Genomic DNA, 23,153 nt, shown 5'->3' on the forward strand with positions numbered 1-23,153 from the left:
TACATTTATTATTTATCGGTTGCTATTATTTAACTCTCCTATGCAGTCAGTTTGGCCGACTTGTTACTCTGTCTTGACCTCCAGCCTCCCAGGAGCTAAAATAATGTTGGAGGTGTGAGAAAACAAAAGTGAAGCTCCCTGTCCCCCTCCCGCCTCCTTCTTCCCAATTGTGTTTGGTTGAAAGGCTTTGCCACACGCAGCTGTGTTTGGGTCGGCCCGTAAACGCTCCCCCGTTCTGTTGGTTTCCAGAATCCTGGGACTTCAAGCAGTCCACCCGAACATCTCTCCTCCATCAACCAGGCCAACATCGTGGACCTTCACCCGGCCTCGGTCTACAGCATCCGCATGTTTTCCTTCAACAAGATTGGCCGCAGTGAGCCAAGCAAGGATCTGACCATCAGCACGGAGGAAGCAGGTGCCCTTCCGCCACAAGGCAGTTTATGAATCGCACGGGCGGCGGGCAGAGTGGGAGAGAGAGGAGGACGGTGGAGGCTGAGAACTCGCCGTCGTGTCTGCGCTTAAGACCCGTTTCTTTTCGCCCCCCACCCTTGTTCTGCCGGGAGTCTGTTGTGCTCGCTCGGTCTCCATGGACAAGGGGTGTGTGTGTGTGTGTGTGTGTGTGTAGGGGATGCTGAAGTCCTCGGTGGCAACAATGTCCATGTGAGTGCACACGGGCTTGTCAGGTTGGCAGAATCCCTGGTTCCTTGGGGGCAAAAGCCATTTGCCTGTTTTCTTGGGTGGGTCCTGCGGGCATCTCCACTGCTCTCCTGATGAACTGACCCGGTTCCCTTGAAAAGCTTTCGCAATGAAAACATGGGTCGAGTGGGATTTATCTGATGAGAGGCCTTGCATCAAAATAAACCGGTCTGCTTTCTAAAATGCCACAGAATAAGGGATCCTTCGGTATAATTTACAGCATTCCCCAAGGTTTCCCCTGTAAGCAAAGAACTTTCTGGATCTCAAGTTTATTATTTATTTATTCGACTTCCGAAGGACTCAGCGCGGCTTACAACAATGTAAAATACAAGACAATAAAAAGATGTCAAATATAAAACTAAGTTCTAAAACATTAATTAAAAACCCCAGTAAGTATAATAAACATTTTCATACAATTTGGGCCATGGATGTTGTTGGTTCATGGCCCCCCAGGCCTGTCGGCAAAGCCGGGTCTTCGTGGCCTTTGCACGGTGGCTCTTGCGGTCTTCACTACCGGCCTGTCTCTCTCTCTCTCTCTCTCTCTCTCTCTCTCTCTCTCCATGGAGGGAGCCCCTTCCCAGCAAGCTAAAGCACCTCCGAAGTTTGTAGAACAGATAGAATAAAACAAAAGAACAGAGTTGGAAGGGGCCAATCTAGTCCAATCCCCTGCATCCCTTCAGTCAAATGATTATCCAATATCTTCTTTAAAACTTCTAGTGAATAAGTGAATAGGATAGAATTCTTTATTGGTCAAGTGTGATTGGACACACAAGGGAATTTGTCTTTGGTGCAAATGTTCTCAGTGTGCATCAAAGAAAAGAGACATTTGTCAAGAATCATGAGGTACAATACTTAATGATTGTCATATGGGTCAAATAAGCAATCAGGAAACAATATTAATATAAATCGTAAGGACACAAGCAACAGGTTACAGTCATAAGTGGGAGGAGATGGGTGATAGGAGTGATGAGAAAAAATAGTAGTAATAGCAATGCAGCCTTAGTGAATACTGTAGTGAGGGAATTATTTGTTTAGCAGAGCGGATGGCGTTTGGGGGGAAGCTGTTCTTGTGTCTAGTTGGTCTTGGTGTGCAGTGCTCTATGATGTTTTTGAGGGTAGGAGTTGAAACTGTTTGTGTCCAGAATGTGAGGGGGTCCATAAATATTTTCACAGCTCTTTTTTTGACTTGTGCTTCCTGAGTTGGCACAGAAAGAACATTCTTCGTGGTGCTTTTTCATGAGGCTTTTGATGTTAGGTGGCCATTTTAGGTCCTGAGATATGGTAGAACCTAGAAATTTGAAGGTCTCTACTGTTGGTAATGTGTTGTGCAGCATTGTAAGAGGTGGAAAGATGGGAGGTTTTCTCCTAAAGTCTACCACCATTTCTAAGGTTTTGAGTGTGTTCAGTTCCATATTGTTCCAGTGGCGCCATGAGGCTGCTAGGTTGTTCAACCTCCTGTCTGTCTGCGGTTTCATTGTTGTCCCGAATGAGTCCAATCACTGTTGTATCATCTGCAAAACTTCAGTAGTTTAACAGATGGGTCATTTGAGATGCAATCATTGGGATAGAGAGAGAAGGGGTGAGAATACACAGCCTTGGAGGACCCCCTTTGCTAATTGTACAGGTATCTATATGATTTTGCCTAGCTTCACTTGCTGTTTCCTGTCTGTTAGGAAGCTTGTGTTCAGGGTACCAATAGCTGATTTAATTTAGTTTGGAAGAATGTCCAGTATGATGGGTGTTGAATGCTGAACTAAAGTCTACAAAGAGGTAGGATGTAGTGTAGTGTTGGAACATTCACAACTTCTGGAGGCAAGCTGTCCCACTGATTAATTGTTCCGACTGTATGCCATCCTTCTCCAGAAGACTCGGGGCAGCTCACAGGAGTACAAAAATAACACAACAAATCTAATTTATTAAAAATTACCACCAAATCCCATATATATTAAAATCAGTCAGCCAATTCATTCACAACCACACAGTACCTTTCGTAAACAGGGGGAAGGGGTCTTGATATAATTGCCCCATGCCTGGCTCTTGCGAAAGGTGAGGAGGGGGTGGGGCAGTGCGAATCTCTCTTCTTGATTAGTTTCCACCCATTGCTTCTTGTTCTACCCTCAGGTACCCTGGAGAACAGTTTGACTCCCTCTTCTTTGTGGCAAGCCTTGAGATGTTGGGACATTGCTACCACGTCTCCCCTGGTCCTTCTTTTCAGTAAACTAGCCATGCCCAGTTCCAGCAAGCATTCTTCCTCTCCCCGAGTCCATTCCACCAGGCCTGCCTCCCTGGGCGTTTCGCAGGCAGGCCAGGGTCAGGAATGCGCCACCCCCAGGGGCTTCTCTTTGTCTGCACAACGTGTCATGGGACTTCCACTCTTTCAGCTCTGATGGTCCCCCGCTGGATGTCACCCTGCAGCCGATGACCTCCCAAAGCATCCAGGTCACCTGGAAGGCAAGTACACGCGTTCTGTGCGGGAAGGAGGGCTGCGATTCATTGGAACCATCAACTTCAGATCGTGCAGAACGCGCCCCGCGAGAGCCATCGTGGGGCTCCCTAGATTCGCCACGTTTCTGCAACACTCCGCGGCCTGCACTGGCTGCCGATCGGGTTTCCGGTCACAATTCAAAGTGTTGGTAATGACCTTTAAAGCCCTACATGGCATTGGGCCAGAATACATCCGGAACCGCCTTCTACCGCACGAAGCCCAGCGGCCGATAAGGGCCCCCACAGAGTTGGCCTTCTCCGGTCCCGTCGACCAATACAATGTCGTTTGGCGGGCCCCAGGGGAAGAACCTTCTCTGTGGTGGCCCCGGACCTCTGAATCAACTCCCCCAGAGATTAGAATGGCCCCCACCCTCCTTGTCTTTCGCAAATTACTCAAGACCCACCTTTGTCGCCAGGCATGGGGGGAGTTAGGATATTCCTTCCCCTAGGCCACTACAAGTTATTGTTTGGTTTTTATAATAAGGGTTTTTAGGTTGTTTTAGTAAATTGGATTGTTACATGTTGTTTTTTTATCATTGTTGTTAGCCGCCCCGAGTCTGCGGAGAGGGGGCGGCATACAAATCCAATAAAAATAAATAAATAAATAAATAAATGTCCATCTCCCCGCACTCTATGATTTTGGCTCAGCACGTCCTCCTCCTCGGGGGATGTCTTTTTCTTTCCAGTTTGTTAACTTTATATGCCACCAGACTCCCAGTGACTATGAGGGTTTATTTGAAAATAAGTAGATAAATAATTTTTTAAAGAAATCTATATTTTTTAAAACGTTGAGGGAGAATTGTATTTGCCGAAAGTCCTTCAGTTGAGCGACTGGGGTTAAATATCACGAGGAAAGGGGGGCTCTTGGCTCCGACGGAAGCCAGCCAGCCTCCTTGGCGTGGGCCCCCATTCCCAAGGAAGAGTGGCCAGAGGGGCCTCCTCCTGCTTTGCCCTTCTTTTGGGATACCTGTGCCAAGAGGAAGACCACCTCTTCTGCCCTTCTCCACGGCCGCCATGCAGAGCGGCGTGAACGTGAGGAGGGCAGGGCTGCCCCGAAGGCCTAGGGCGCTCTTCGGCACACCCCGTCCCTTGAACAACTGGGGGAGTGGGCCTTCAGGGGGGGCTGGGCGGGGGGAGGAGACTGGCCCCTGCCTGCCGCCCTCTGGCTCCCTTCCCCCGTCTTGACTCCCCTCCTTGACCCGCGAGGCCCCCAAGAGAGGGAACTCCAGAACGGGGTTATCCGAGGCTACCAGATCGGCTATCGGGAGAACAGCCCCGGAAGCAGCGGCCAGTACAGCATCGTGGAGATGAAGGCCACGGGGGACAGCGAAGTCTACACCCTGGACAACCTGAAGAAATTTGCCCAGTATGGGGTGGGTGGTGCAGGGCCTTCAACCGGGGCGGGCACCGGCCCTCCGGGCGGGCACCGGGCCCTCCTCCAGTGAAATCAATGCCACCACGCTGGAGGACGGTGAGCCTTCGGCAGTCGCTTGCTTGTTCAGCCGCTGCTGCATTTCATTCCGGTACAGCCGGGCTGCCCCCACCCCCCACCCCCCCTCCAAGCTGCTCCTGTTCCCCCACAGGAAGCCCGGCTCCTGCCTGCTGAACCGATTCGTCACCAGAGCAGCAATAATTGTTAGGAGGAGGGGTGGGGCTCCCCAGCTGGGTTTTATTCTGCCTATTCTGCCTTTGGGGGCTCTAGGTGCATGGCCATTTCTCTGTGGGAGCTGAAATACATGGTAGCCCCATTCGGTGGTGGCCCCACTTAGGACAAGTGCGTGAGTGGCAGAGAGCAAGACTTCCCTCCCCTTCTTTTCCTTTCCCTCCCCTTCCTTTCCCTTCCTTTCCCTCCCCTTTTTTCCCCTCCCCTTCCTTTCCTTTCACTCCCCTTCCTTTCCTTTCCTTCCCTCCCCTTCCTTTCCCTCCCCTTCCTTCCCTTTCCCTCCCTTCCTTTCCCTCCCCTTCCTTCCCTTCCTTTCCTTTCCTTTCCCTCCCCTTCCTTTCCCTCCCCTTCCTTTCCCTTCCTTTCCTTTCCTTTCACTCCCCTTCCTTTCCCTTCCTTTCCTTTCCCTTCCCCTTCCTTTCCCTTCCTTTCCCTCCCCTTTTTTCCCCTCCCCTTCCTTTCCCTCCCCTTCCTTTCCTTTCTTCCCTCCCCTTCCTTTCCCTTCCTTTCCCTCCCCTTTTTTCCCCTCCCCTTCCTTTCCTTTCACTCCCCTTCCTTTCCTTTCCTTTCCTCCCCTTCCTTTCACTCCCCTTCCTTTCTTTCACTCCCCTTCCTTTCCCTTCCTTTCCTTTCCCTCCCCTTCCTTCCCTTCCTTTCCCTCCCCTTTTTTCCCCTCCCCTTCCTTTCCTTTCACTCTCCCTTCCTTTCCTTTCCTTTCCCTCCCTTCCTTTCCCTCCCCTTCCTTTCCTTTCCCTCCCCTTCCTTTCCCTCCCCTTCCTTTCCTTTCACTCCCCTTCCTTTCCCTCCCCTTCCTTTCCTTTCCTCCCCTTCCTTTCCCTCCCCTTCCTTTCCCTCCCCTTCCTTTCCCTTCCTTCCTCCCCTTTTTCCCCTCCCCTTCCTTTCCCTCCCCTTCCTTTCCTTTCCTTTCCCTCCCCTTCCTTTCCCTTCCTTTCCCTCCCCTTTTTTCCCCTCCCCTTCCTTTCCTTTCACTCCCCTTCCTTTCCTTTCCTTTCCCTCCCCTTCCTTTCCCTCCCCTTCCTTTCCTTTCCCTCCCCTTCCTTTCCCTTCCTTTCCTTTCCCTCCCTTCCTTTCCCTTCCTTTCCCTCCCCTTTTTTCCCCTCCCCTTCCTTTCCCTCCCCTTCCTTTCCTTTCCTTTCCCTCCCCTTCCTTTCCCTTCCTTTCCCTCCCCTTTTTTCCCCTCCCCTTCCTTTCCTTTCCTTTCCCTCCCCTTCCTTTCCCTCCCCTTCCTTTCCTTTCCCTCCCCTTCCTTTCCCTCCCCTTCCTTTCCTTTCACTCCCCTTCCTTTCCCTTCCTTTCCTTCCTCCCCTTTCCTTTCCCTTCCTTTCCCTCCCCTTTTTCCCCCTCCCCTTCCTTTCCCTCCCCTTCCTTTCCTTTCCTCCCCTTCCTTTCCCTTCCTTTCCCTCCCCTTTTTTCCCCTCCCCTTCCTTTCCTTTCACTCCCCTTCCTTTCCTTTCCCTCCCCTTCCTTTCCCTCCCTTCCTTTCCTTTCCCTCCCCTTCCTTTCCCTCCCCTTCCTTTCCTTTCACTCCCCTTCCTTTCCTTCCTTTCCTTTCCCTCCCCTTCCTTTCCCTTCCTTTCCCTCCCCTTTTTTCCCCTCCCCTTCCTTTCCTTTCACTCCCCTTCCTTTCCTTTCCTTTCCCTCCCCTTCCTTTCCCTCCCTTCCTTTCCTTCCCTCCCCTTCCTTTCCCTCCCCTTCCTTTCCTTTCACTCCCCTTCCTTTCCCTCCCCTTCCTTTCCTTTCCCTCCCCTTCCTTTCCCTCCCCTTCCTTTCCTTTCCTTTCCCTCCCCTTCCTTTCCCTCCCCTTCCTTTCCTTTCCTTTCCCTCCCCTTTCTTTCCCTCCCCTTCCTTTCCTTTCACTCCCCTTCCTTTCCCTCCCCTTCCTTTCCCTTCTTTCTTTCCCTCCCCTTCCTTTCCCTTCTTTTCCCTCCCTTCCTTTCCTTTCCCTCCCCTTCCTTTCCCTTCCTTTCCCTCCCCTTTTTCCCTTTCCTTTCACTCCCATTCCCTTCCTTTCCCTTCCTTTCCTTTCCCTCCCCTTCCTTTCCTTTCACTCCCCTTCCTTTCCCTCCCCTTCCTTTCCTTTCACTCCCCTTCCTTTCCCTTCCTTTCCCTCCCCTTTTTTCCCCTTCCTTTCCCTCCCCTCCCTTCCTTTCCCTTCCTTTCCTTTCCCTCCCCTTCCTTTCCTTCCCTCCCCTTCCTTTCCCTTCCTTTCCCTCCCCTTTTTCCCCTTTCCTTTCACTCCCATTCCCTTCCTTTCCCTTCCTTTCCTTTCCCTCCCCTTCCTTCCTTTCACTCCCCTTCCTTTCCCTCCCCTTCCTTTCCTTTCACTCCCCTTCCTTTCCCTTCCTTTCCCTCCCCTTTTTTCCCCTTCCTTTCCTCCCCTCCCCTTCCTTTCCCTTCCTTTCCTTTCCCTCCCCTTCCTTTCCTTTCACTCCCCTTCCTTTCCCTCCCTTCCTTTCCTTTCACTCCCCTTCCTTTCCCTTCCTTTCCCTCCCCTTTTTCCCCTTCCTTTCCCTCCCCTCCCCTTCCTTTCCCTTCTTTTCCCTCCCCTTCCTTTCCCTCCCCTTCCTTTCCTTTCACTCCCCTTCCTTTCCTTTCCTTTCCCTCCCCTTTTCCCCCCTTCCTTTCCCTCCCCTCCCCTTCCTTTCCCTTCCTTTCCTTTCCCTCCCCTTCCTTTCCTTCACTCCCCTTCCTTTCCCTCCCCTTCCTTTCTTTCACTCCCCTTCCTTTCCCTTCCTTTCCCTCCCCTTTTTTCCTCTTCCTTTCCCTCCCCTCCCCTTCCTTTCCCTTCTTTTCCCTCCCCTTCCTTTCCCTTCCTTTCCCTCCCCTTCCTTTCCTTTCCCTCCCCTTCCTTTCCTTTCCCTCCCCTTCCTTTCCCTCCCCTTCCTTTCCTTTCCCTCCCCTTCCTTTCCCTCCCCTTCCTTTCCTTTCCCTCCCCTTCCTTTCCCTCCCCTTCCTTTCCTTTCCCTCCCCTTCCTTTCCTTTCCCTCCCCTTCTTTTCCCTCCCCTTCCTTTCCTTTCCTTTCCCTCCCCTTCCTTTCCCTCCCCTTCCTTTCCCTCCCCTTCCTTTCCCTCCCCTTCCTTTCCTTTCCCTCCCCTTCTTTTCCCTCCCCTTCCTTTCCTTTCCTTTCCCTCCCCTTCCTTTCCCTCCCCTTCCTTTCCCTCCCCTTCCTTTCCCTCCCCTTCCTTTCCTTTCCCTCCCCTTCCTTTCCTTTCCCTCCCCTTCCTTTCCCTCCCCTTCCTTTCCTTTCCTTTCCCTCCCCTTCCTTTCCCTCCCCTTCCTTTCCTTTCCTTTCCCTCCCCTTTCTTTCCCTCCCCTTCCTTTCCTTTCACTCCCCTTCCTTTCCCTCCCCTTCCTTTCCCTTCCTTTCCTTTCCCTCCCCTTCCTTTCCCTTCTTTTCCCTCCCCTTCCTTTCCTTTCCCTCCCCTTCCTTTCCCTTCCTTTCCCTCCCCTTTTTCCCCCTTCCTTTCCCTCCCCTCCCCTTCCTTTCCCTTCCTTTCCCTCCCCTTCCTTTCCTTTCCCTCCCCTTCCTTTCCCTTCCTTTCCCTCCCCTTTTTTCCCCTTCCTTTCCCTCCCCTCCCCTTCCTTTCCCTTCTTTTCCCTCCCCTTCCTTTCCTTTCCCTCCCCTTCCTTTCCCTTCCTTTCCCTCCCCTTTTTTCCCCTTCCTTTCCCTCCCCTCCCCTTCCTTTCCCTTCCTTTCCCTCCCCTTTTTTCCCCTTCCTTTCCCTCCCCTCCCCTTCCTTTCCCTTCTTTTCCCTCCCCTTCCTTTCCCTTCCTTTCCCTCCCCTTTTTTCCCCTTCCTTTCCCTCCCCTCCCCTTCCTTTCCCTTCCTTTCCCTCCCCTTTTTCCCCCTTCCTTTCCCTCCCCTCCCCTTCCTTTCCCTTCTTTTCCCTCCCCTTCCTTTCCCTTCCTTTCCCTCCCCTTCCTTTCCTTTCCCTCCCCTTCCTTTCCTTTCACTCCCATTCCCTCCCCTCCCCTCCTTTTCCCTCCCCTTCCCTTCCCAAGATTGGCAGAAGATAACCTTCCTGACCTGGAATGCCTGGTCCCTCTTGGCCCCCTGTCCCCCTGTTAATGTGACCCCAGTCTGGGCTGGCGGGGGTCCCTGAGTCTCTCTGCCCACAACGCCTTGTGCCGGGGGGGGGGGGAGCAAAAGTTTCTTCCTGGTTGGTTCAGCCGTTCTTCATGCTTAATTAAGGCCCTCGTTAGCCTGTCAAAGCAGGATCGCTTCCTGCCTCGTTTAGGGCTCCTCCTGGGGTATTCAAGGGGCCCTCCCCATAATTATATTACCTTCGTGTCCTTCAATGGACGTCTATTCGTTTATAACACCAGCCCCTAATTACACCACTTGCATCCGGCTTCACACGTAAATAAACTGAAACAATCATGTTTTTCCAAGTGGATCATTAGGATGATATATCGTCATTTAAATGCTCATAAAACCCCGAGATCTCTCTTTGGGGGCAGCGGGTTCTCATTACCTCCACCCCAATCGCTCGCACAGCCAACCCTTCCTCAGGCAAGTGCACAGCCTGCTGGGCCTGGCGGAAGACGCCACGGCCGGGGACTCGATGGGGATCGGGGCTGGACGATCGGCCCATGACGCTGCCCTCCTGTTGGAAGGAAGGGCCAAGGTGGCACCCCTCTCCCCTTGCTTCCCTGTCCAGTTCCCAGCCAGCCCCCTGAGAACGTGAGGGCCCTGTCCATCACCTCCGACGTGGCTGTCATCTCGTGGTCCGAGCCCCCCAGGAGCACCCTCAACGGCATCTTGAAGGGCTACCGGGTCATCTTCTGGTCTCTCTACATGGATGGGGGTGAGTCGGGAGCCACGTGCCCACGGCCTCACTTAGTCCACTTTCGCTAATTGGATTCAGCGTGCAGCATCCTGTCTGGAGGGCCGGAGAGTGTCCTTCCTCCCCCCCAACACACCAGATCCGCAGATGGCTCACGTCAGAAGTCATGTCCCTCCTGGAGGCTCCAAGCGGTGGCTGCCTGTCACTCAGCCACTGCCAGACGAGCGAATCCCACCCCACCCTCCTCTGGGAACCTCTGCCTGGCTCTTGTGGCAGCTCTTGCTGTGTTTGGCCCAGTGGGCCCACGTCCTTCTCGGTGGGGGGGGGGTCCTGGAGACTGCAGAAGGCCGTCTCTGACCCTCAGTAGACGTTTTGTCCACGTGCCAGATAGACCCCAGGGCCGCTCTCCACACCCCTGTCCCCGAGGCCCTCCGGGCAGGCTGAGCCGTGCGGGTGGGGGTGGCAGAGGCGGGCAGTGGGGGCCTGGCCGGCCTCTGCACCGACGGAGTGTCCTTGCTTCCCCAACAGAATGGGGGGAGATGCAGAACGTCACCACCACTCGGGAGCGGGCGGAGCTGCGCGGCCTGGAGAAGTTCACCAACTACAGCGTGCAGGTCTTGGCCTACACCCAGGCGGGCGACGGGGTCCGCAGCAACGTCCTCCACATTCAGACCAAGGAAGACAGTGAGTGACCACGAAGCTGGGCGGGGGTGGGGCTGGGCCCCTTGCCTACGGGGGACAGCCACTCAATTTTGGGGGGGAGGCTCTGCTTCGGAAAGGCCCCGGGGGGCCCGCTCTGGGGGGGGGCTCAGGACTTTCCTCTTCCGCCCTCCCTCGGGAATTGGGGTCTTTGGCCCAGCTAACCCAGTTGCGTGGCCTGTCCTCCCCTCCCAGCCAGGGCAGCCACGGCTCCTGGGCCTGGGCCCCCGGGTCTCCCTGCCAGGGGTGGGGAGGCTGCGGGCGTCTTCTGGGCCACAGGGCAGAGTCAGGGGCTGCGGGCGTTTGGCAAGAGAGCCCTGCAGAGGGGGGGCAGCCCGTTGCAGGGTCAGAAAAGGCCCCCTGCAGCTCCTGCTGGCCTTAGCCACCCGCCCTTTGTGTCCATCCCAGGGCATGAAAGGGACACCACATCTGGGCTGCGCTCCAGCGCTTGGGGGCAGTGGGGCTCTTTTCTAGCTGTGACATGATTTGAACGGTGGGCTGGATGGGCACTGGGGACCCTCAGGTCAAGCCCACCTGGGTGGCAGCACTCCCAGCAGGTGTGGGCTGGCCAGCTGATCTCTCCCAGGTGTGGCCAGAGAGGCCGGGTCCCGAATCCTCCGTGGGGCTGAGAGCAGGCGGCTGCCAGGACTTCCCCTCCAGTGGCAGACGCTGCCCCCCAGGAGAGCAGGGCCTTTGGGGGCTGGGGCGGCTGATCACCGCGAATGGGGCTCCTTCCCTCTTGCAGTTCCGGGCCCTCCTGCCGGGATCAAAGCGGTGCCTTCCTCCGCCAGCAGCGTTGTGGTGTCTTGGCTGCCCCCCTCGAAGCCGAACGGAGTGATCCGGAAGTACACCATCTTCTGCTCCAGCCCGGGCTCCGGCCAGCCGGTGAGCAGCTGGGAGGGGGCTCCTGGAGGGGGAGCAGGCACCCCGGAGATGCCCCGCAGTGAACCGGGGGGGGGGGGGGGCTGTGCCAGGCACCCTGAAGAGAGCGCTGGCCTTGGGAAGCTGTGCTCGGGGGGTGGGGTGCCCACCTCAGCCCGGGTTGTAACTGGGAACTGCCGGAGGCCGCCCGCCATTGGGTGGACCGTCTCAGGCTGTTTGGGGCACCAGGACGGGGAAGGGAAGGACAGTGTGATAGCCGGTCAAACTTCCCTCCCTCCCTCCCTTCTGCCTGCCGTTGATGATGATGATGATGATGATGATGATTATTATTATTATTATTATTTATTAGATTTGTATGCCGCCCCTCTCCGAAGACTCAGGGCGGCTCACAACAACAAAACACAGATTAAAAAACCGTTTAAAACCCTTAATATAAAAACAACCATACATCTCATACAAACCACACATAAAATGGAAACGGCCCAGGGGAATCAATTCCCCCATGACTGACGGCAGAGGTGGGTTTTTAGGAGCTAAGAAAGGCAAGGAGGGTGGGGGCAAATCCGAACAAATGAAATAAATAGATTTAATGAATTAATGAACTGGATTTCTAGGTTGCCCTTCTCCTGTGGGCTCAGGGTGGCTTACAACATGAGCCCAATACAACGTGTGACAAACCCCACACAGTCTAAAAAACAATCCATCCAACTGGCCTTCATCCATAGCCACTGGTTTACGCTGTTGGACGGAGCATGGGGCAATGCTCAACAGCCCCAGGCCTGCCGGAAGGCCAGGAGGGTGGGGGCAGTGCGAATCTCTGGGGCAGCTGATTCCAGAGGGTCGGAGCTGCCACAGAGAAGGCCCTTCCCCTGGGCCCGACCAGGCGACATTGCTTGGCTGACAGGAGGCGGGGAAGGCAGATTCTGTGGACGTTAGCCGGTCTCTGGGATACGTAAATGGAATAAAACAAACAAATAGATAAACGTTGACAGTGGGAATGGTTCCACCACGAAATGATCATCCGCTTTCATCTCAAACTCGCCCTTCTTTGGGAAGATTATAGAGAAGGTGTTGGGACCCTGGGGTGAAGTGGCTGTGGGTTCGAATTAAGATTCTTGGGATGCTCCATGTAGGAGGGCCGTGGAGACGGTCGCCTCCTGCAGAGACCTCAAGGCAGCGGTCCTCATGAGGCTGGTTTCGATTCATTGCAGTAGGGGAGAGCTGAGCGGTGATCAGCCAACAAGCCAACGACAGAACCGCGGCTGAGCCTTTGGCCGTTGGCTCCGTGTGGCCCAGGCAGGACAGGGACTGCTTGGTCCATCGAGGGCAGGGAAATGGGGCAGCCCAGATCTTGGTTGGCCTCCTGCGGGCGTTCGGGGTCCCCTAGGTTGGGGAGTGGGGCGGGCACAGCATTTGCTTACCGAGGTCGCTTCCTGCCGTTCGTTTTAACATCTGGGGCTTCGTTTCCAGGGCAACACAATCTTTCATCAATCTTGTTTCCTTGGCATCTTGTCAGGGCTGCCATTTGGCCTAAAATTATGCATGCCATGTAACATTTATGCTTGCATATTTAAACACTGGTTAGATTTAAGCATTCTGCCTGTGGATCTATCAGTCCGTGTTCCAAGCACGACAAACCACAACGCTTCGGGCACAGGGGTGCGGTGCTGGTCTGCCAGTCAGGCGTGGCCCTGGCCTCGATGGAGCGCTTCTAAGGCCGCTGCCGGGGCCCACGGGTGGCAGCCCAGAGTCCGGAATGCAGGACTTCCCCAGGGAGGAGGAGGAGGAGGGGGGTCGGGGGTGGCCTCCTTTTCTCCGGACCCCAGAGGAGAGCCCGAGTGAGGACCTGGGGGCTTTGGGCAGCTGGGCTGGCTTGCCTGCTTCCACAGGGACATGCCTCGGGCCACAGTCTACAACTGCTTGGACACTCCATCAAACCAACGGTCAGTGCAGCTCCCGGCAGCCTGAAGGTCCGTCTTGCAGGAGTCGGAAGCAGTGCATGCCGGGAGTTGTGAGTTGCAATAGGGCGACAGACACACAGGTAGGCACCATCTGCCAGCTCCAGGCCAAGAATGTCAGCCGTGTGTTCTGATGATGGCTGAAGAGAGCTGAGATCAACGGCCGGACAAGATCGGGGCTTTGTTTATAAAAGAGCCCAAGTTAGAGATGAAAAGCGTTTGAGGTCCTGCAGAAGGGTCAGGGAGGCCCTTAGGGAAAGGTCTTTCTCCTCAGACCAGGAAGCAGGGCAGCCGCTGAGATTTTGGGCAGGTGGAGAAGGAAGGACGTGCACAAGGACCCCTCACCCTGAGATAGGCCGCAGTGGGAGGGATTGACTTGTAATAAACTTGGGGGTTTAGGTTAGTTAATTTTAAACTTAAATTGGGTTTAAAAGGTTTTCATTGTCTTTCTATATGTTGCAAGGCCGGCATACAAGCCCAGTAAATGAATCCATGCAGCAACGGCTCAGCGGTTGCCCCCAGGGACACAGGCTGGTGGGGGGCAGCTGTTGGGCCGGGTGGCTGGGCGTGCAGGGAAGCAATCTGATCCAGCTGCAGGCCTGTTCTCCTTCGGTTCTCCTGCAGGCTCCCAGCGAGTATGAAACCAGCCCGGAGCAGCTGTTCTATCGCATCGCACACCTGAACCGCGGGCAGCAGTACCTGCTCTGGGTTGCGGCTGTCACCTCCGCCGGGCGGGGCAACATGAGCGAGAAGGTCACCATTGAGCCGGCTGGAAAAGGTTTGCAAGCAGCACGGGGAGCGCCCGGCACTTTGGCGGCTGCTGTGGACCCCAGCCCCCGTCAGCCTCCCCCTTTTTTGCAGCTCCAGCCAAGATCATCTCCTTTGGGGGCACAGTCAGCACCCCCTGGATGAAGGACGTGCGGCTGCCATGCAGCTCGGTGGGGGACCCTCTCCCGGCCATGAAGTGGACGAAGGACAGGTGCTCTCCTTAAAACCAAAGGTGGGGGGGGTGGGGGGGTTTGGAAGCCAGAGCCTGCCTCGCTCACGTTCAGGTCTTCTCTGGCAGTGATGACTCGGCTATTCCGGTCATTCTGGATGGTCATCGCCAGATCCAGCCCAACGGCACCCTGACCCTGCGCTCGGTGAAAGCAGAGGACTCGGGCTATTACACCTGCACCGCCACCAACACCTGGGGGTTCGACACCATCATTGTCAACCTGCTGGTGCAAGGTGAGCCCATCAGAAGGAAGCCCCCCCCTTCATTTGGCCCCAGATGCCCCCTCCCTTCCCTGCCCCAGAGTGCCTGGCCTGGTGGGTGAGGAGGAGGCTGACCCCCACGGCCTTCCCTTCCAGTGCCCCCAGACCAGCCCCGGCTGATGGTGTCCAAGACTTCGGCTTCCTCGATCACTTTGGCCTGGATCCCCGGTGACAATGGCGGCAGCTCCATCCGAGGCAAGTTGGGGGGGGGGTCGACGGGGGAAGCCTGATGGTTCCCGGACGGGTTTCCCCCACTCTGTCCCGCCTTCCTTCTCTGGGCCTGGGCTCCATTGGGGGCCGTGCTCTCGGCCTCCTGGGCGCAGCTGCCCCGTGTTGCTGGGGCCAAAGATTTCCCAAGGGAGGCCGATGCTCGGTGGAGGAGCTCTCAAGGGCTCCTTGGCTCTGTGAACGATTCCTCAGAGCTCCATTCGAGGGGGTGTGGGGGGGGGTTAGAAAGTGCGTGAGACAGAGACAGAGAGGGAGAGAGAAAGCGTGTGTGAGAGAGAGACAGAGACAGAGAGAGAGACAGAGAGGGAGAAAGTGTGTGTGTGTGTGAGAGAAAGTGAGATAGAGACAGAGAGAGAGACGGAGAGAGGGAGAGAGGGTGTTTAAGAGAGAGAAAGTGAGAGACAGAGACAGAGAGAGGGAGAGAAAATGTGCCTGAGAGAGAGAGAGAGGCAGAGAGAGGGGGGAGCCGGTCCACCACTGGCTGAAGGGATCCCTCCCTCTCTCTGTGGCACAAGCGCACGGCCGCAGGACCCGCCCCCCCACCCCCCTCCTTGGGGCAGCTGGCACCCTCTGGTGTGAGGGGGCGTTTTGTGGCTCCGATTAGCTTTGCCTGAGCGTGGGTGGAAGGGACGGCAGGACCCCGGCCGCGTGGGCCCCCTTCTCCGACCGGCTGCCTTGGCTGCCCCCTCGCAGGCTTTGTGCTCCAGTACTCGGTGGACCACAGTGAGGAGTGGAAGGACGTCCTGATCGCCTCCGCTGAGCGCTCCTTCAAGCTGGGCAGCCTGAAATGCGGGACCTGGTACAAGGTGAAGCTGGCCGCTAAGAACAGCGTGGGGGCCGGCCGTATCAGCGAGATCATTGAGGCCAAGACCCACGGCAGAGGTGACTCTGGGGCCCGGAGGGAGGGAGCCCTGCAGCGCGGCGGTTGGGCTCTGCCCAGAGAAAGACCGAGGGGTTCGTGCAGGGAGGGAAGGGGGGGGCAGGACAGTGACGTCCGTGCCCATGGCCCCCTGGCTGGAGCTCAGCCGGAAGAGGAGAGGCGGCACTTCACCCCGAGATTGGCCAATTTCAGGCACGCCAGAGACGGCCAGGGCATCAGATGAAGATTAATTGAAGCACTGCCCCCTTGGCTAGAATCAAAGCCCCCTTGTCAATCTTCTTGGATCACCCAATGAAGAAGCAGGAACACTTTTCCCATTAATTTTTGTAATAATAATAGTAAAAAAAATTATTATTATAAAATTATTATTATTATTATCATCATCATCATCATCATCATCAAGACTCGGGGTGGTTGTGTGTAGGGAAAAGAATTGTGTTGCTTTTCCCAAACCCAGTTCAAATTTGTGTACCACAATATGGCATAGGAGGTTGTTGCCAATACAGGGAATAGCAGTACGTATGTTAAACTGTTTTGAGTATTTTCCTGGTTTTCTGGAGATATTTTGAACATTTCCGAACGTCAGTTATTAATGGTTTAAAATTAATTTTTATATAGATAGCAACCAACATGGATGTTCTGCAACTGAACAGTCAGTCATTCAATCTTTCTTGGCAGGAGGAGAGAAATTAACGAACCCCATTTTAGAATGGGGGGGGAGGGAGGTGGTCCTTGGGTGAGGCAGGGCCGCTGGGGCTCCATCAGGTGTTGCACAGCTGGGACAGGGCGGCCTGGCCGAAGGGAGCCCCCGCCCAGCCTGGCAGGCAGGGGTGCCGGCTTTCATAATGCCTAAGTGGACGGTGATGGTAACGAAGAAGGAAATTAATGGCCGCTCTCCGTTTGGTCGGGCGGTCCACCTGAAGGGAAGGTCGGTCCCCCGTGAGAACCTGGCAAAGAGCTCGATCCCCTTTCTCCTTTTTGTAGAACCGTCTTTCAATAAGGACCAACATCTCTTCACCCACATCAACTCCACCCACGCCAGGCTGAGTCTGCAAGGCTGGAACAATGGCGGCTGCCCGATTGCGGCCATTGTCCTGGAGTTCCGGCCCAAAAGCACCTGGGCGTGGCAGAGTCTGCGGGCGAATTATTCCAGCGAACTCTTTCTGACCGACCTGCACGAAGCCACGTGGTACGAGCTGCGCATGAGAGCATGCAACAGTGCCGGATGCGGCAATGAGACCCTGCAGTTCGCCACCCTGGACTACGATGGCAGTGAGTAGGGACTGGCCGGCGGGGGGTGGGGGGGTGAGAGGCCCCCACCGCCTGTGGGCCGGGCTTTCTCTGGGGGTCCACGGCTTGTGCTGGGTCTTCCGTGCAGGCACCATCCCGCCTATTAAGTCTGCGCAAGGGGAAGGGGACGACGTCCAGAAGCTTTTCACCATCGCTTGCCCGGTCATCCTGGCCACGCTGGGGGTGGCGCTGCTCGTTGTGGTTCGAAAGAAGCGGAAGGAGAAGAGGCTGAAGCGTTTGCGAGGTGAAGGTTTGATTGCTGGGAATTACGACCTCCGGGCCCAGCAGAGGGTTCGGTCCCTGCAGCTGCCCACCTAGGTGGGTTGGGGGACGGAAGGCCGAGGCTGCAGCGCAGGGCCCTCGTTAGAGCTGCCCGCACGGACGGTCCTTGTCCTGCGGCCACAGTTGGGGCTGCACAGGGAGATTCACGCCTTGCCCCCACGGAGGGAGGCCTCGCAGGACAACACCGGGTTTTGGAGCCGCTTTTGATGCAGCCGGTCAGCAAGCGTCGCGTGGTCAGGACGGGGGCCAGTGGTGGGACGGGAGGCCAAGCCCCCAAATGGCAGCCGAGCACTGGCCATAAAGTCACTGTTGCCTGAAGGAACCTTGCCCCCTTGGGACCACCTGTTTCCCCCTGCAGGAGGAGCCGGTTCCTTTAGCCTGACCTCCCCATAGAGAGGGAACACCCCCCCCCCCGGTGACCTCTCGGCCTGATAGGAGCTGCTCCCGCTGCCTCCGTTCAGGCCCCTCTGCTCTTCCCTTGCAGATGCAAAGAGTTTGGCCGAAATGCTCATCAGGTGGGTCACGTATCTAGGAAATAGAATAAATGAACCGCGTTGGGACCTTGGGGTTCGGGACCCATGGGGGGGGGTGCAGCCGGCCTCCAGCCCCACCTGCTCTCCTCCTGCTTCCGTTTCCCAGTAAGAACAACCGCAGCTTTGACACGCCCGTGAAGGGCCCCCCGCAAGGCCCCCGGCTGCACATCGACATCCCCCGCGTCCAGCTGCTCATTGAGGACAAGGAGGGGATCAAGCAGATCGGTGAGCGGCTTCAGCTTCCCCAGACCGTCCCGGACCGGAGCTTATCTTCAGAGCTGCCTCCTTTGCCTTCCCCCGGGTCTGGGCATGGGGGTCGCTCCTCCGTCCTAGGGGCACCGCGGCTCTCCCCTTCCCAGCACCCACTGGGCTGAATGGGACTCCTGGCCGGCCTTCCTCCCCACCCCCAGCGAGGCTGCGAGGGCAGTCCCAGGACGGGAGGTCATTGTCCAAACCTGTTTCCCACAGGAGACGACAAAGCCACAGTCCCCGTCTCCGACCCGGAATTCAACCAGACGGTCAATCCGCAGACCTTCTGCACAGGGGTGTCGCTGCACCACCCAGCACTGATCCAGAACACGGGGCCTTTGATTGACATGTCTGACATCCGCCCTGGCACCAGTAAGCTCTGCAGGCGACCCTCCCCTTGGGCCCCGCAGGGGAGAGACCAAGCAGAGGGAGGGACGAGGCCTCGGGGGCGCCAAATTCTCACCGCAGCTTTGAATCGTGCGGCCACGTTCATCCCTACTGACAGTGCTGGAAGACGGTGGCTGTGGGAACTTGACCGTTGAAGCCTTCATCTGCAACATAAATGCACTGTGGCTGGGCAAGTGACCAGACTACAGGCTGATTTTAGCGATGTCAGGTCTTGCCGTCCAGAATTAGAGGGACTGAATGAACCTGAGTCCGCTTGGCCCTTCTATGCCCTCCGATGATGCTATGTGGCCTGCTGGCCATGTGCTTTGCTCAAACTCACAGGCAGCCCCCCACCCGGCCCCATGGCTGCCCCTCCCCTCCCTGCTCAGCGCTTACCTGTCCCTCGTCCTCTTGGGGTTCCTGCCTGTGTGCAACCAAGGTTTTGTGTTGTGCGTGCTGCTGCTGGCCACAGGTCTTGGTGCGTGTCCTGCTCCACCGCCTTCCCTGCTGCGTGTGGCATACTCAGTAACCTCCCACTGAGACTATGGGCAAAGGGGGGGGCAGGGAAAAAAACATAATTTCAGACACAAGGCACCCCCAAGGTAGACGTGGAGCTACTGCGTGAGTGAGAGCCTTGCGAGGCACAACCTCCACCCGCCGCCTCCTCTCTCCCCTTGCAGATCCTGTTTCGAGGAAAAGTGTGAAATCGACACACAGTGCCCGGAACAGATACTCCAGCCAGTGGACTCTCACTAAGTGCCAGGCCTCCACGCCGGCACGGACGCTGGCCTCCGACTGGAGAGCGGTGGGCTCCCAGCATGGCATCACCGTGACCGAGAGTGACAGTTTCAGTGCCAGCTTGTCGCAGGACACAGGTGGGTCCAGCCACAGCCTTTGAAATGGCCTGGCCGCAGCTCGCCCTGTCCTGCCAGCCCAGAACTGGCAAGAGGCTCGCTCTTCTTTCCTCATGGGTTGCCGAGCTGTTATTTGCGCATTATAACTTATATGCGTAAAGAGAACCCAGATTCTTAAGTGGTTCTACAGAATATTCCATGAAAAGCAACAATTCTAACACAAACCAGGTTTATTCCACCAATCGCTACCGCCCCCTTCCATGCATCATCACAACAAGGAATGTTACTCAGGGTCTGTCATGCTTCACAATGTCCAGATCTAAGTTCTCTTCTGGACACCAGCAGCCTGTTACGGTGAGCTCAGTGAACAGATAGCCACTTCCGGGAGAGTCGTTTGCAGGAATTAAAGGTGGTAAAGAAATAAGGAGCTGTGAACAGATACCTTTAGTTCAGAAAGTGTTGTAACCAGCATTTTATTTTTATTTATTTTATTATTTCATCAACCATGTATTAGATAACATCTATAGGTATAAACATAACTATGAATACATGAAATGGATATGGATAAAAGAGAATATTAGGACAGGGACAGGGGCCTTGCTGGTGGACTTATGCAGGCCCCTTAAAGACCTCGTAGGAATTGGGTGAGGTCGACTGTAGGCAATCTAAGGTTAACGTTTGGGGGTTTGGGGAAGAAGCCAAGAGCTGTGAGTCAGGCGGTGCAGTCCAGGCATTAACTGAAGTCGTATTTTCTGCAATCAAGTTTGGTGCGGTTTACCATAAGTTTGTATCTATTACGTGCTTGTGTATTGTTGTGGTTCAAGCTGAAGTATTCATTGTCAGGAAGGACATTGTAGCAGATAATTTTATGTACTATGCTTAGGTCAGACCGAAGACGACAAAGCTCTAAGCCCCAAAACTTCACGTCTGGTGGCCTATTCTGTTACGAGCAGAGGAGGGAGGACTTTTCTCCTGAAATTTCTCTGGACTCCTTGTATTGTATTGCAGACAGATGATCTGTATTCAAGAACTGGCCTAGGAAACATTTTGTGTGCCCTAGTTTGCAGTTCAATTATACCAGAAGAAGAAGAAGCTATGCAAGATTAGGTTAGCAGCTTTTAATGCTTTTTGGGCAATGCTGTTACAGTGAGCTCTGGCACGTGGCTGCTTAGAGATGATCGTTTGATTTGATGTGTAAGGCAGAGCATTTGTTGGTTGAGATTTGGAGCTGCCAATTGTTTGAATAGTCTTTTTGTAGGGTGGCAGGATTGTCATTTATGTAACGCACGCAAGATGGAGCTGCACAAAATCTCTCCTAGCCACAGCAGCCTTCTGGTGCTTGAGCAGTTGTTGCACGTCCAGGAGGACCACCTTATTTCCCAAGCATTCTGGGCTTAGGGAGCACGGCCCCATCCAAGAAGAGGAGATGGGATATACCGTTGGCTTCCAGCGCCCCTCCCACTCTCGGTCTTGCCAGGATTGAGCCAGTGGGCTCCTGCCGAGATCTTCAGAGGCAACAGCCCTCCCGCCCCCTCCCCACTTTGGCTAGGCACCGGCTCCCTGTAGCCCCGGCTGTTTCAGCTCAGTCAAGGGCAGCTGGAGTGCCACCGACTCTCTCCGGCTGGTTCTGCTGGCAGGGTTCGCATTGTCTCCCTCTTGTTCCCACAGACAAAGGCCGGAACAGCATGGTGTCCACCGAGAGTGCCTCGTCCACCTACGAAGAGCTGGCTCGGGCGTATGAGCATGCCAAGTTAGAGGAGCAGTTGCAACACGCCAAGTTTGAAATCACAGAGTGCTTCATTTCCGACAGCTCCTCTGACCAGATGACCACTGGCACCAATGAGAATGCTGACAGCATGACTTCCATGAGCACTCCTTCTGAGCCAGGCATCTGCCGCTTCACCGCCTCTCCTCCCAAGCCACAAGACAGCGACCGTGGCAAGGGCGTGGCTGTGCCTATCCCTCACCGAGCAAATAAAAGTGAGCCACGATGCAGCTTTGGGCGCCCGAAAGGACAATAGCAATTCCGCCTGCTCCTCCGTGCCCATAGACTGCCCCAGGCACCACCCTCTGGGGGGTGGCTCACAGGGTCAGGATTCCTGCCCAGTGAAGGGCTACCAAAATCTTTACTACCATCCTGTGGCCGTGGCTTGTGCATTCTCTTTCCACATCTCTCAGTGCAAATTGGGGGCTCTGGGGTGGAGCTCCATTTTTGCTACCCCACTGCGTCCACACACACCCCGTCTGGGCAGTAGCCCACCCCTGATCCTGTCCCAGCAATCCAGGCCCCTCCTCGTTTTGCTGACCTCGGGAGGAGGGAAGGCCGAGCCAACCTCGAGTCGGCCAGGATCAAACTCCAGGCTGTGGGCAGTCTGCCTTCAATGCCGCACGTTAGCCGTGCTGCCCACAAGAGTGCAGCTCTTCCAGAGGCAGTTCAGGGCCACTTCCCCAGGAAGTATTGGAGTGAGCGGGGAGAGTGGGACGGGAAAAGCGGCTTCCCCCCCACCCCCGGTCAGGTGGCCAGAGCCGGCCTGAGAGCTCCATCGACGGGGAGGGTGGGCTGGCTCTTCCACCCGCTTTGCCCTTCTCCCTGAAGGGGTTGCTTCTCACGCGGTGGCCCTTGAGTACCCAACCGTGGGGCTGCCGCCGGCCCAGCCTCCCTGCTCACCCTCTTTCTGCCTCCCACAGGTGACTACTGCAACCTGCCCTTGTACATGAAGCCCGACCCGTTCTTCCGCAAGCCCGACCTTCAAGACCCTTGCCCTGCGGTGCCACCCCGGGAAGCCTCCGTCCGGAACCTGGCCCGGGCTTACCACACGCAGGCCAGGCACTTGACTCTAGAGGCTGGCAGCAAGGCCTCGGCTGCGCCACACCCCACGGCAGCCACCACCTTACCTCAGAGGACTCTGGCCGTGCCCGGCTCTGCCAGCGGCGCCCCTCCTGCTGCTGCTGCTGCTGCTTCCACCGCTGCCCCCGCCCCGGCCCTCGAGCCCAGCCCCGGCCCTCCCGCCGCTGAGCCGCGCTTGCCTATGCATAGCAAGGTTGGGGGGTCCAAGGACTCCCTGCTAGAAATGAGCACCTCCGGCGCTGGGAGGCCACAGAAGCCGGGAACGGCCGCCTACTCCAAATCCTACACGCTGGTGTAGCCGCGGCTCTTTCTCCAAGTCATTTATACTGGGATTAAGTGGAGCTCTTGTACAGAGTGGACTTTTTGTTTTTGTATAAATGGAACTATTTTTCTCTTCTCCAGAATCGGGGGGGACGTCAGGAGGGCTCCAGGCATTTGCAGGAATTTCTTTTACGAAGCAGCAGCCCTGCCCTCCTTTTGGGGGGGGGCGGAAGAGGGGGCCGGATTCTGATGGGCAGCTGCTCTTCCCCACCCTCTCATTGCCCTCATCAGGCAGCCTGAGGGGTTTTTTAAAAAAAACCAAACCTTTGGGACACTGCATGTTGTTTTAATGTTTGGTCAACCACGGGATTTGCTTCCACTTGCATCTGCCTGTGTTAATACCTTTTTCTATTTAAAAAAAAAAAAGCCAGCGCAGTGTGCAATAAAAGTTATGTTTCTATAAGACAAGAGTCCCTTGTTTGGTGTAGGCTCATCTCCAAGAACCAACAGGGAGCTGGTGGCTTCCTCAGAATCAATTCTGGAGCCCTGTTGCAGAGGCCTGCAATTCACATCCTGTTTTCACATGAATGACAAGCTGTTCTAGGAGAGGTCAGACCTAGGGCGGATCGTTATTTTATATATACATCCGTTAGGCATCCGAGCTACTTAAATGCTGCAATGCCTCATGTGACCTTTCAAAGGGCCACTTCCCTTTCCTCGCCACAGGGGATAAAATACGAATGGTCAGACAGGGAGAAATAGCAGACCAGCAGGCTTCCAGTTGACCGGGGCCCTCCAGGGGCTTTTAGTCGGGCCGTTGCTCCGCTGGTTGGCAAGGAGAGTCTCGGCCCTGGCCACACTCTCCACCTGGCCTAACAGAGGAGCCAGGGGCT

General features: G+C 55.7%; 1 protein-coding gene and 1 long non-coding RNA gene across 3 annotated transcripts; one reads left to right on the forward strand and one right to left on the reverse strand.

Moving 5' to 3' along the window:
- The first annotated feature begins 248 nt into the window (after positions 1–248).
- Positions 249–22,723, forward strand: LOC139155905 (cell adhesion molecule DSCAML1-like). Of its 2 annotated transcripts, none has more exons than XM_070731272.1 (19): positions 249–415; positions 3,078–3,147; positions 4,387–4,651; positions 9,527–9,673; positions 10,181–10,336; positions 11,097–11,236; positions 13,789–13,969; positions 14,053–14,170; positions 14,258–14,421; positions 14,545–14,643; positions 15,370–15,558; positions 16,541–16,828; positions 16,935–17,090; positions 17,613–17,643; positions 17,768–17,886; positions 18,130–18,282; positions 18,978–19,172; positions 20,820–21,131; positions 21,840–22,723. In XM_070731272.1, the coding sequence occupies exons 3-19, from the start codon at positions 4,549–4,551 to the stop codon at positions 22,295–22,297; spliced, it is 3,009 nt and encodes a 1,002-aa protein (XP_070587373.1). In that variant the 5' UTR covers positions 249–415; positions 3,078–3,147; positions 4,387–4,548; the 3' UTR covers positions 22,298–22,723. The 2 variants fall into 2 exon arrangements, with proteins under 2 accessions (XP_070587373.1, XP_070587375.1); XM_070731274.1 differs by having other exon boundaries at positions 13,816–13,969.
- On the reverse strand, positions 16,147–18,839 carry LOC139155906 (uncharacterized). Its single transcript, XR_011557133.1, has 3 exons — positions 18,694–18,839; positions 18,374–18,461; positions 16,147–17,656 (listed from the first exon to the last, which is right to left on the reverse strand). It is a non-coding gene; the product is annotated as an uncharacterized lncRNA (long non-coding RNA).
- Positions 22,724–23,153: the final 430 nt, after the last annotated feature.

Source organism: Erythrolamprus reginae, unplaced genomic scaffold, assembly GCF_031021105.1.
Source record: "Erythrolamprus reginae isolate rEryReg1 unplaced genomic scaffold, rEryReg1.hap1 scaffold_128, whole genome shotgun sequence".
Classification (NCBI taxonomy): Eukaryota; Metazoa; Chordata; class Lepidosauria; order Squamata; family Dipsadidae; genus Erythrolamprus; species Erythrolamprus reginae.

Excerpts from the sequence above, each read along its gene's own strand:
- LOC139155905 (XM_070731272.1), top strand. The coding sequence starts at position 4,549 with ATGGGGTGGGTGGTGCAGGGCCTTCAACCGGGGCGGGCACCGGCCCTC. Across the intron at positions 11,237-13,788 it reads GCCCGGGCTCCGGCCAGCCG|GCCTGTTCTCCTTCGGTTCT; the intron begins GTGAGCAGCTGG and ends ATCCAGCTGCAG. Across the intron at positions 16,829-16,934 it reads CACCCTGGACTACGATGGCA|GCACCATCCCGCCTATTAAG; the intron begins GTGAGTAGGGAC and ends TCTTCCGTGCAG.